The sequence below is a fragment of the Lutjanus erythropterus genome, chromosome 17 (assembly GCF_056507025.1).
Source record: "Lutjanus erythropterus isolate fLutEry1 chromosome 17, fLutEry1.hap2, whole genome shotgun sequence".
Classification (NCBI taxonomy): domain Eukaryota; kingdom Metazoa; phylum Chordata; class Actinopteri; order Lutjaniformes; family Lutjanidae; genus Lutjanus; species Lutjanus erythropterus.
In genome coordinates, this window is record NC_139333.1 from 444,825 (window position 1) to 457,324 (window position 12,500).

The 12,500-nt window shown below is 42.2% G+C and overlaps 1 protein-coding gene across 3 annotated transcripts in view; it reads right to left on the reverse strand.

Annotated features, from left to right (window-relative positions):
• The window catches only part of LOC146311452 (transcription factor COE3-like), a 57,480-nt gene that overhangs the window by 7,228 nt on the left and 37,752 nt on the right, over positions 1-12,500 (reverse strand). For 2 of the 3 annotated variants that reach the window (XM_084741171.1, XM_084741170.1), the window contains exons 11-12: positions 6,292-6,380; positions 28-93 (exon numbers count right to left, since the gene is read on the reverse strand). In XM_084741171.1, the coding sequence (XP_084597297.1) occupies positions 28-93; positions 6,292-6,380 (155 nt within the window). The remainder of the gene's footprint in view (positions 1-27; positions 94-6,291; positions 6,381-12,500) is intronic. The other variant, XM_084741172.1, reaches the window with a different exon arrangement.

Here is a 12,500-nt window from a genome sequence, read left to right on the forward strand (position 1 = left end):
ACAGGTGAGCAGCAGACGGGACGTTACCTGGTTGTTATGAGGCATCCCGTAGAGCGCCTCCACCAGGTCAGCCGCCCGCTTCAACAACACCTCCTGGAACACAGACACAGAGACGGGGGGGACAGAAACAAGAAAAGTTTTAACTGAATTCACAGGAAAATAAATCATGACTCGATGTCTGTGTCCGTCCTGTCCTGCTGTGTGACTGTGAGCTTACTGGTTGGTGGAGACAAACAGTGGGTGGAGCTAAACCTCTGTGAAGTGAATCTGAGCTCTGATTAGAATAAACACTGTTTAATAGTATCATCTCCATCAGGTCAGCAACCACACACACACACACACACACACACACACACACACACACACACACACACACACACACACACACTCTTTAACACTGAACTACTTCACCTCAATGAGCAGTTAGTGTTAAAATGCTGCCAAACAAACAGCTCTGACCGTGTGTGTGTTACCATGTGTTAACGTGTGTGTGTGTGTGTGTGTGTTTCTCTGTTTCTCTGTGTGTGTGTGTGTGTGTGTGTGTGTGTGTGTGTGTGTGTGTGTGTGTGTCTAATCAGGCAGCAGAACAGAACAATGCTTCATTGAGTCTTTATCTTAATTAAACACACTCTCAGTTAATCTGCTGCTTTTCATTACAAACTTCTTCAGGAGGGTTTTCAATTAACCCCGCCCCCTCGCTCCTCCATCACCCTGCACTCGTCTCCACTTCATCCACACTTTCCCTTCATCTTTCCTTTCCTCTCTTCACACCTCTCCTTTACTTCCCTCGTTTCTTCTTCACTTGTCTGTTTGTTGTTTCTTTTCCTCACCTCCTTCTTACTTCCTTTCATTCCCTTTTTAATTTCCATCCCTAACCATGTTTCCTTCATTCTTCCTTTCCTTTCCCTCCTAACCTTGTTTCTTTCCTTTTTTGTACATCAATTTTATCTTTTATCTTCATTTCCTTTTAAATTTCATTACAACCAATAAAATTTATTTAACTCTTTAACACACTGACTGTGTCACAGATCAGACTCAGTGTGTGTGTGTGTGTGTGTGTGTGTGTGTGTGTGTGTGTGTTGTTACACAGCTACACACACACACTCAGTGTGAGAGGAAGTAATTTCTGTGAAGTAGTGTTCAGCCTGCGATCGTCTTTAATCTGCTCGTTTATGCAGAGCAACGTTCAAGTGTGTCGCAGCACGAGAGGAGATTTATTCACACACACACACACACACACACACACACACACACACACACACACACACACACACACTGTGTTTATAGTGACAAATGAAGCCTTATTATTACAAGTGTTTCATTGTTACGGAGCCAGATGACAAGCACCTCTCTCTCCCACACACACACACACACACACACACACACACACACACACACACACACACGCACATTAACAAGGTTACCACGGCAATAGAGCTGGAGGTTGGGATGTCATCGCTGAGGAGGAAACCAATTATTCTGTTAAGCTTAGACACACACACACACATAAGCACACACACAGATTCCTTAGATTCAGGAAATGAAGCTTCATGAAACATGACGTTGTGAATAATTATTACCAGATTAAAAAAAGTCCCAATAAATAAATAAAATCTGTGATGGAGGTCAGTGATTCACCTTATTTTATTATGTGACCCACAAGAGCAGGAAAATAATGTGATTTGTGCAACAGAATTCTTTTCTGCGTTAGTCGTTGTAAGTATGACATCCATAAACTACATCTCCCAGAATGCATCTAGCCACAAGATGTCAGGAAGCACTAGTGTGTCAGTATCACGTAGCTGTTTCCAGCAGCTGTTTCGCTGAGTGCTTCAGGTCAGTATCATCAAGTCATTGATATTCACCTTAAATTTCATTCTGATGAATCGTTCTGACAGAAACATTTGTATTCCATCCATCCATCCATCCATCCATCCATCCATCCATCCATCCATCCATCAATCCATCCATCCATCAATCCATCCATCCATCCATCCATCCATCCATCCATCAATCCATCCATCCATCCATCAATCCATCCATCCATCCATCCATCCATCCATCCTCTCCCTGGACACTTCCTCCAGGTCTTCCAGGAGGATCCCAAGGTGTTCCCAGGCCAGCCGGGTGACATAGTCCCTCCAGCGTGTCCTGGGTCTTCCCCAGGGCCTCCTCCCAGTGGGACATGCCCGGAACACCTCCCCAGGGAGGCGTCCAGGAGGCATCCCATATAGATGCCCGAGCCACCTCAGCTGACTCCTCTCGATGTGGAGGGACCAAGCCGCAAACCGCCCCAGTACACGCTGAAAGTCCTGGTTCGAAGGAGCCAACAGGACAACATCATCCTCAAAAAGCAGAGATGAGATCCTGTGGTCTCCAAACCGGACTCCCTCCGGCCCCTGGCTGCACCTAGAAATTCTGTCCATAAAAATAATGAACAGAACCGGTGACAGCCCTGCCAGAGTCCAGCATGCACCAGGAACAGGTCTGACTTATTGCCAGCAATGTGAACCAAGCTCCTGCTCCGGTCATACAGAGACCGTACGGCCCTCAGCAGAGGGCCCCGAACTCCATACTCCCAAAGCACCTCCCACAGAACGCCACGAGGGACACGGTCGAATGCCTTCTCCAAGTCCACAAAACACATGTGGACTGGTTGGGCAAACTCCCATGAACCCTCAAGCACCCTGTGGAGGGTATAGAGCTGATCCAGTGTTCCACGACAGGACGAAAACCACATTGTTCCTCCTGGATCTGAGGTTCGACTATCGGCCGAATTCTCCTCTCCAGTGCCCTCGAAGAGACGAAGGAGTGTGATCCCGCTATAGTTGGAGCACACCCTCCAGCCCCCCTTCTTAAACAGGGGGACCACCACCCCGGTCTGCCAGTCCAGAGGCGATGTTGCAGGGGCGTGTCAACCAAGACAGCCCTACAACATCCAGAGACTTGAGGCACTCGGGGCGGATCTCATCCACCACCTCAGTGACTTCAACATTTGTATTTTCTCAGAAAGCTGAATGTTTTTAAAGTTGAAGAAAAAAATGGTCTCTTTGTTTTATCAGTCATGTATTGAATCAGCTCTCGTCTTTTCTGTCTGTAACCTGAACATCAGAGATAAAAATCAGCTGATCTGTACACTTAAGGAAGATGTTGTGGTGATCCAGCTGTCTTAGACCAGCAGGTTCTCCTCAGGTCCACATTAAACTGGTCATGATGAGTTTATGACCCCCTAGTCTCACATATCCATCCGTCTCTCCACAGCACTCAGGTCTGTCTCCACACATACTCAATGTGCCATGGAGGAAAAAAATTCTCTTCATTCTTTACATTTTTTGTTTGCCTTGTATATTTCTCCAGTGTCTGTCAGGTCCAAATAAAGACATGTTAATGTCCATGAACCTCAGTGTCTTTAGTCAATCATTTGGATCAATTAAAACTTTATCTGTTATTCTTCTTCATGAGTTAATGTTTCGATTCAAGAAGAAAAAGAGTCTCTGATTTCTGTCTGAGAAAAACTCAAACCCACGACGACGTCTTCAGAAAAACAACAAAAACACACAGAGAGAACTTATTTCTTTGTATAAATCTGATAAGACAAAGACTGATAATCGTGTGTGTGTGTGTGTGTGTGTGTGTGTGTGTGTGTGTGTGTGTGTGTGTGTGTGTGTGTGTGTGTGTGTGCCAATCTCCTTTCTTGCCACATGGCTGCACTCGCTGATTACCTGATTTGACTGTTTCAACCTCCCTGTTTGCGAATGGGCTTTACACACACACACACACACACACACACACACACACACACACACACACACACACACACACACACACACACCATCCAAACACACTGGCTTACCTTTTATTCAATCATCTCTCGTATGTGTGTGTGTTTGTTGAATTTAATGTTCTTTCCAGTGTTCCTGTCTCTCTCTCTCTGTGTGTGTGTGTGTGTGTGTGTGTGTGTGTGTGTGTGTGTGTGTGTGTGTGTGTGTGTGTGTGCGTGTGTGTATTAGCTAACAGTGATGAATGTCGTGTCAGTTAATTTACATAGAAACAGCTTTAATGCCTAAAACTGACTTTAAAACAGAGTTGGTCAGACTCTGTATGATGTCACAGCGCAGGTCTGTGATTGGTCGGTTTGAGTGTCCATCAGAGGCATCAGGTCATGCAGCACCACTGATGAATTTAAATGAACAGTTTTTTTTTTAGAGAACGTTGTGCTTGAGATGTTGAGGAGTCAAATAAATGACAGGTCTGTTCTCCAGAGCTTTTCTCCACGTACATGATCTTCATCACACTTGAAAATATGATTTTCAAACTGTCGATGTTTCTGAACTTTTCATCCATGATGACTAAAACTTGGAAGATTTTAATCTTGACACAGGAGAAATATGATCTCTGTTCCTTGTTCTTGTCAGAACGTGCTGCAGCGTTCTGCACCAGAACTGTTTAGAGACTGATTGTAGCAGCCTGACAGATTTGCAGTAGTTCAGCCCAGAGGTAACAAACACACAGACGAGGTTTCTGCATCTGTTTGAGACACAAAGTGCCTGATTTTATGTTGAGGTTTGTTTTATGTGGGAGTTAAAGCAGAAGCTGTATCTTTAGATAATGAATTCTGGAGATGTTGAGAGTAAGATTATTCCAGGTCTGTTTGAGAAGTTGCTGGTCATCCAGGTTTTTATGTCCAGCTGATTAGTGTTGTCTGACATGAGGGACAGATATAATTAGGTATCATCTGCATAACAGTGGAGTGTTACCTGATAATCTTTCCTAAAGGTGTTATAGGGTGAATAGAACTGGTCCAAGTACAGACCCTTAAGGAACTCTGTGACTAGCTGGTCTTTTTCTCTCACACATCAGGAGCTGCCTGCCTTCTGGATTCTCTGCCGCCCTCCAGCCTGCTCACACACGTTTCTAACCAACTAATTATGATAGTAAAAAAATCTACATGTTAACCCTAATCTACGAGTTTTGCAGCGAGGAACCCCGTCCTTTTTGATGTGATTCCTATGAAGGCTTCTGGATCATATAAACGGCGCTGCGTCTTCTCAACCTCGTTCACTCGTCGCTTGTCCTCCCCATCAGGTAAAATTACTGATGTTGGGGAAACGGAAACCTCAGAGGCCACATTGATTTGAACCACATTAAATAGGTTGGAGGCGTGTGACTCAATGATGGGTGAGACACTTTACAGTCCAGCTTGTTCACTGACGCATGGAGCAGGTGAAAACTGAAACAATCAGCTGTTTACTGGCTTTCATCACGTCTAGTTAGGAAGCAGTGTGGACAGATTAATCTGTGGTCTTTGCACCTCTGCAGTATTATTTTATTTCCATTACTTAAAAGTCACCAGGACTTTTTCTGAGGTCTCATGATGTGCTTCTATCCTCTGTGTCTCACTGAGTTTCTAATCTAAACGTATTTCAGGGCCTTTATTCTCATGGTCCCCATCAGTTTCTTATTCTGTCAAATGTTGGACAGACTGTAAAAACCTGGATCAGGATTAAACCAGTTTTCTGAAACCAGAACCTGATGTTTGCACATGTGAACCAGGATCAATAAATCTGCTTCAGGAGGATTTCCTCCAGTTATTAGAGTTTCTGTGGTTGACAGTCGCTTTGCTACACACTGAGCACAAGGCAGCGTGGGTAATTGAATAAAACCATTACAGATGAATTATTAAAGACGTGGTGGGATGTGGTTTTCATTACGGAGCTAACAGCATGTCAGTTCACATCACAGCTGCTGGAGACAGAAGACACACTGCCGAAACTCTTCTTCAGCGACTCCACGTCTGTCCGCTCCACGTCTGGTTTATTCAACAGAGACGCAAACGTAACGAGGAGGTTTTGATGATGTCAACCAGTGCAGAACAAAGATGTTAAATACGAAGACGCCGCGCACAGAATCAGGAACAAACCCAGAAAGAAATGTTTAATGTTTCTGCATAAAACTGCAAAAGGTTCAACTGAGAGAGTCTGTGTGTGTTTGGTAAAGATACACAGTGTGTGTATTAAAGAGAGAGGAGTGTGTGTGTGTGTGTGTGTGTGTGTTAAAGAGACACACACATTCAGTAGATAAACAGTAGAATCAGTAGATGCAGCTGATGATTATCAGACTGTGAGCAGCCAACCAGAACACAGACTGATGGAGAAACACCAACAACAATCAGAGACACACTCTGTTTGTATAAAACCAATGTTTGTCTGTGTGTGTGTGTGTGTGTGTGTGTGTGTGTGTGTGTGCGTGCGTGTGTGTGTGTGTGTGTGTGTGTGTGTGTGTGTGTGGTACCTTGGGCAGTCTCTCTGGGTCTCCAGGGTGACGAGGGATGACCTTCTGTAACCTCTGGAAGCCGTAGTCTATAGTGGGTTCATTTAATGCTGAGGAGGAGAAAAGTATTGATCACATATTAGAAACATTGATCAAAATATCATAACCAATGACTCTGGTATCACTTTAGTAGAAGGCGTGTGCAGAGAACTGTCATTACACTGTCATAAACACGTCATACCAAGTTGACATTGTTTCAGATGTCTTTGTTTTGACAACTAATGTCATCATTATGACAAGTTCAAAATGAAAATGTTCATGACAGTGTTATAATGGTCTCATAACAGCCTTTGTCAAACATATGACAGTTTGATGTCATTCAGATCAGCAGCCTTCTGTGTGATTTAAGGTCTCATGTACAAAACAGTAACTATCTAAATGTGTTATAAAATACTTTTTGACATAATTCAAAATATTTAAGTTTTTGCACACTTTCCTAAACTGGGTTTGAATTGAGTTATTAAAATAATCCATGTTAATTATCTGAACTAACTCAACAACAGGAAACTGAAGCTGTTAAATCACACCAAACTCCTCATGTAATCTGTCAGAAGACAGGAGCTGCACGTCCACTGCTGCCTCGGTCCTCAGCAGGTTCATCCAGATCCAAACTAACATGTTGAAACACAACAACACAAACACACTGACGGATGAAGGCAGCAGATCAACAACTCCTGAGTTCTCTGAGCTAAAATCACTGATTTTATCATTTGTGATGTCAGAAAAGTCTGTCTGACAGAAAGATAAAGAGGAGACAATATTCTAAATATCAACAGGACTCAGGATCAGGTGAAGGTGTGCAGCACAGCTCTGATTGGTCACTTTAAATCTGACACACTTTGTCTTCTTCTTCTCCTCTTCTAACATCATTTATAGTTTAAACTGGTCAGGAGGTGATAAATCAGACCGTCAGTGAACGCAGCAGAGCACAGTGTGTGTGTGTGTGTGTGTGTGTGTGTGTGTGTGTATGTGTGTGTGTGTGAAGTGCATGAATCATAATCCCGTCTTGGTTCAGCTGCGTTTAACAAGCTTTAGACTGACTCTCCTATACATCACAAACAGTGTGTGTGCGTGTGTGTGTGTGTGTGTGTGTGTGTGTGTGTGTGTGTGTGTGTGTGTGTGTGTGTGTGTGTGTGTAGTCCTTGAAGGCTCACAGGGCGTAACAAGCAGCAGTTATAAGAGTGTGTTAGCTCTCCAGATGTCTGTGTTATCTACAGCCTGCTGTGTGTGTGTGTGTGTGTGTGTGTGTGTGTATGTGTGTGTGTGTGTGTGTGTGTGTGTGTGTATGACCTTGTGTTTATTATCACCTGTGTGTCTTTTCTCTCGTTAATATTCTTTATGGATCAAACTTGAATTGATCTTCAGTGTCATTGATTTTACCAAAGGATCAGTCTGTACGTTTTTGTGTCATTTCTATCTGATTTAATGTATTTTCATTTTACACATCGATCAGATTCTATTAAACTCTGTCTCAGTCATTTATTTATTGTCCCATTAGATGAAAAAAAGTAAAGAAAAAAAGAATTACTTCAGAAATATTGTTGATTAAACATACTGACACAAACAGTAACTCAAGTCCTGTAAAAGTATAAAGTATAAAGAGACGAAAAACTACCTTAAATAGACACAAAACAACTACAACATCAAAGAAAGGTTTTTTAACTTCCACCTGAAAACTTTTTTTGCAGACAGAAGCCTGCAGGTGACCTCTAACTAATTAGCTGGAAAACAGAAGTATTTAGTTTTACTTTGTCCAAAGTTCCAACTGTGATAAGAAAACTACACATACTGTATATTTACATGGTTTTATGTGTTTAGAGACTTAAAACCACCTGACTCAGAGTAAGTGGAACATTGAACACAAGTTTTTCACTTCTTGAAACTAAACTTTAAAGGTGCTGTGGTGGAAAAACGGGTCATATAAGAAGGAACTCACAGTAAAAAAAAAACTATATTTGCATAATTTGTTTGTTCTGGTGTCATAAAAACGGCACATTTTCATTTCATTGGCTAAATGAAGCACCAGTCATCACCACAGTCTGTTCTGATTGGCTCTGTCTTTACACAACAGAAGAAATGGAGGGCTGTCATTGGCTAATGTGGGACATGGAAGCTCTGATTGTCTCACATGAGGTGTCAATCAAAGGTTGGACTGCAGCGTGTTGCAAACATGTTGGCTGATTTGTTCAGCTGCAGAAATGAAACAGGAAAGTTTTTGTTGAAATGTTACCAATCAGGTGATTTCTGAGAGTCATCAGTGGTGAGTTGCTTCAGTTTTGTAATTGTTTGTTGTGTGTACCTCATTCTCACAATATTGAGACCTCAAAAATACCATATCAGTTTTCTTTCATTAATTTGTTTTGTCCTGTTGGCAGGACATATTTGACAAAATGCATGTCCCTTTCCTTTAAAACTCTCCTGAGGAAACCCCTCAGGAAGTCCGGTTCGGTGTGGTTTTATTATCTGAGAGGAAACACTAAACTTTCAGAGCTGTGATTGTATCTGAAAACTTTTGTCTTCAGTGGAAAGAATCTGGTCCACAGATTTATGTAGTCGTGTCCAAGTTGTCCAGCAGCATCTTATTGTTGAGTGTTATTAAAATAAATATAAGACATATTGTAACTTCTAATAGATAATAATCTCACCTGTCTGAGTGTCTTCATGTCTCACTGATGTCCTCTGAGGTCTTTATCTGATTGGTTAATTGGCTGTGATGAGGCGCTCTAATCGAGCACCAGACTGTGTAACGATTCGATCAATAAGCTCTGACTGAGCATCACCGTGGTAACTGCTGCAGGCCGTGTAACTGACAGGTTGTGAGTATCGGTTTGTTAATAAAGATGTGATCAGTTGGTATTGATCTGACATGACACTGATCAGTTTAGTCTGTTGGTTTTTAAACATGTGACGGCTGCTCTCTGTTAATCAATACGACTCAGATCAGTTATTGATCACAGCGAGTTCCTGGAGTCGAACAAAAATGTGTCACAGGATGTTTCCCTGACATGAAACACTTCGTCTGTATGTTTTTACTTGGATCGACTTTGAAGAGTTTGTGTAACACAAAGAGACGTGGTATTTTCTAGAGTTCTGTTGAAATAACCACATTTTATTTTCTCTTTCTGGTTGCTTATGTTTTGTTATTCCATTTGACCACACAGTTTCCCAGCTGTTAATCTTTCCTCAAAGGAGTTTTAGATGTGAAAATGTGCTGGAAGATGATTAGTGTCAGCAGTTCCATGGAGGTTTGAAGACACTGTATGAATCTGGTAAATAAAAGTGAAACTTTGTGTCATTGATTTTCTTTTGAAATATTAACTTCAAAAATGTTAAAAGAATCATATTGTATTAATTGTTAACTTTATGAAGGTTTTCACATTAAAATGAACCCAGGTCAGAGTTTTATTTTACTTTACATTAGATTAAAGTTCAGTTTAAACTCCAGAACAAAGAATCAACTGACAGAAAAGAGTTTCTTTAACTTCCTGCCCAGGAGTTATAACCAACACTTTTCATATTTCTTATATCATTTCTATAATTCTTATTTTTTCCTGACATATTCTTACTTTTCTGTGGTTTAATGAACATATTCTTATGTACTTTCACAAGTTTGAACAGTTTTACTTTATATAGTTTCCATGTTTTATTTCCTGCAGTTCTGACAAACTCAGATCATTTACTTCACTAAAAAGAGCAAAACCACAATTAAAAAATAAACTCTACTACTGCAATAAAAAGTGCAGTATTTCTGTCTGAGGTGTTGTGGAGTAGAAGTATACAGTATTAAAAAATGAACAAGTACCTCAAAATTATACTGAAGAACAGTAGAAGACAGACAGACAGACAGACTGACTGACAGACTGACAGACAGACTGACAGACAGACAGACAGACTGACTGACTGACAGACAGACAGACAGACAGACTGACTGACTGACAGACAGACAGACAGACAGGGTGTCAGTGTCTACAATACAGAGACAGATGAGAGGAGAGACAGACAGATGAAATTCATAGAAAACCATCGACACATGTGGACACAGCTGTGTGTGTGTGTGTGTGTGTGTGTGTGTGTGTGTGTGTGTGTGTGTGTGTGTGTGTGTGTGTGTGTGTGTGTGTGTGAGGAAATGAAGATCTGAGGGTGGGTCAGACAGGAGGCGTTGGAGCGATCAATACTCCCCAATCAATGCTCATTGAAATTTCATGGACCCGTCTGCCTGCTCATATTAAAACATTTTATGTGCTCGCTGTGTGATGTCATCATGTAAACAAGCATGTTGTCATGTGACAATAGAGTTTAGCTTTTCTGCTGCGAGGTAAAAATAAACCTGCCCAGTGTGATGCGTTCAAGTACAATCAGAGAGACGCTGCACTTGTGTTGGAAAGTTGTGTGTGTTCTCATTCTTTCTTGAAATTCGACCTCAGGTGAACTTCAGGTTAACTGTGAAGCCACACTGTTGGAACACACACACACACACACACGTGTCCTGACATCGTCTGTTGTTTGGATGCAACTATGTGTCGCTCCAAAACCAGTATGAACCTGTCACTTATTCCATTTGGATCAAACTGGATGGTCTAAACACACCCTGCAGACAGACGTCTGCTCCTGTCTTGTCCGTAAAAAGAAACAAAACTAATAAATGAAAATTCTTGATCAGTGTCAATTAAATTTGGTCTCCTGTTTTGTTGAGTTGTGTTTCTGATTCTAACATTCCTGCCAGAATTTCTGCAGATTAGTCTAAAAGTCCAAACAACCCAAAAAATGTTTCACACTGAAAACAAACAGAAAACTGTTGTATTTGATCCTGACCGACACGCCGCTCTCCGTCTGACTAAGATTTGACTGTTTGGCTTCTTACCTGTTATTTGTGATCAGATTAAATCTGAAAGTCCAAAATATGAAATTAATGAGGCAGGTGTGTAAAAAACAAAACAAAACAAAAAAAAAACCAAACCATGGTTCAGTTTGATCCAGACTGAGACCACCTCTCTCAGTCAGGCCAAGGTCCGGACCAGACCCAGGTCTGTACGAGGTTTCACACCTCTAATTTTTGAACAGATCCAACTGGAAAGTTCAAAAGTTAATAAATGCACCAGAGACCAATTCTCTGCAATGATCAGTGAAATAATGAGGACGATACAAGCAGCACCGCACACTCCTAATATGTGATCATTCATATGAGACTATGCATTGTTTTGAGGTAACTGTTGTATATTACACCTTTAAATTCTGATGAAAGATGAATGGTTCGTCTACAACGATGCACGGAGTCGGCTGGTGGTTTTGATGGTCGACACTGCAGACCACCGACTGGTCAGAGAGTCATCACTGGTCTGTGCTCTGATGGAGGATTTCCCAAACTTTCACTCATCTCGCTGCTTTCAGTGTTTTCTGAAACAAAGCTTGTCTCCTTGCTGTTTCCTTGCTTTCGTTTTCAGCAGGCTGGACTATTGTAACGGCGTCTTCGCAGGTCTGAGTAAAAAATCAATCAGACACCTGCAGCTCGTCCAGAACGCTGCTGCCAGAGTCACTGACACCAAGAGAGTGAAGCACATCACAGCAGAGCTTCAGTCACTGCTCTGACTTCCTGTGTGTCAAAGGACAGACTTTAAAATCTTCTTACTTGTCTATAAAACACTAAATGGTCTCGGGCCTAAATCCATCTCGGATTTACTTGTACGATATGAAGCACCGAGAGCCGTCAGGTCATCCATCGTTCCTGTGTTTGTATCATGTTGATGTAACAGCAGTTTAATGACAGTCAGAAGAGAAGTTGACACAAACGTGAGTCAGGTTGAGTCGTATCTCAGTCAGTGGAGGTGTGTGTGAACCATCAGCACCACCATTTTATTGTATTAATCAGCTGATGTTTCACTGTCACTTCCTACTTTTATCTCTCTGTCGCCTCTCTATGGAAGTCATGGAGCAAAGCATGCTGGGAGCAGTGGAGGTGAGCAGGACGAACTGCGCTGAACCACTGAGGTGTGAAAGCAGCTGCTGAATGAGACCGAAGGTCACGTGACTGATGACATCACACTCACACGTCCGGGCCCCTGTGTACATGTGCGTGCGTGCGTGCGTGCATGTGCGTGCGTGTGTGTGCGTGTGGGTGTGTGTGTGTGTGCGTGCGTGCGTGCGTGCGTGTGCGTGTGTGTGTGTGTGTGCGT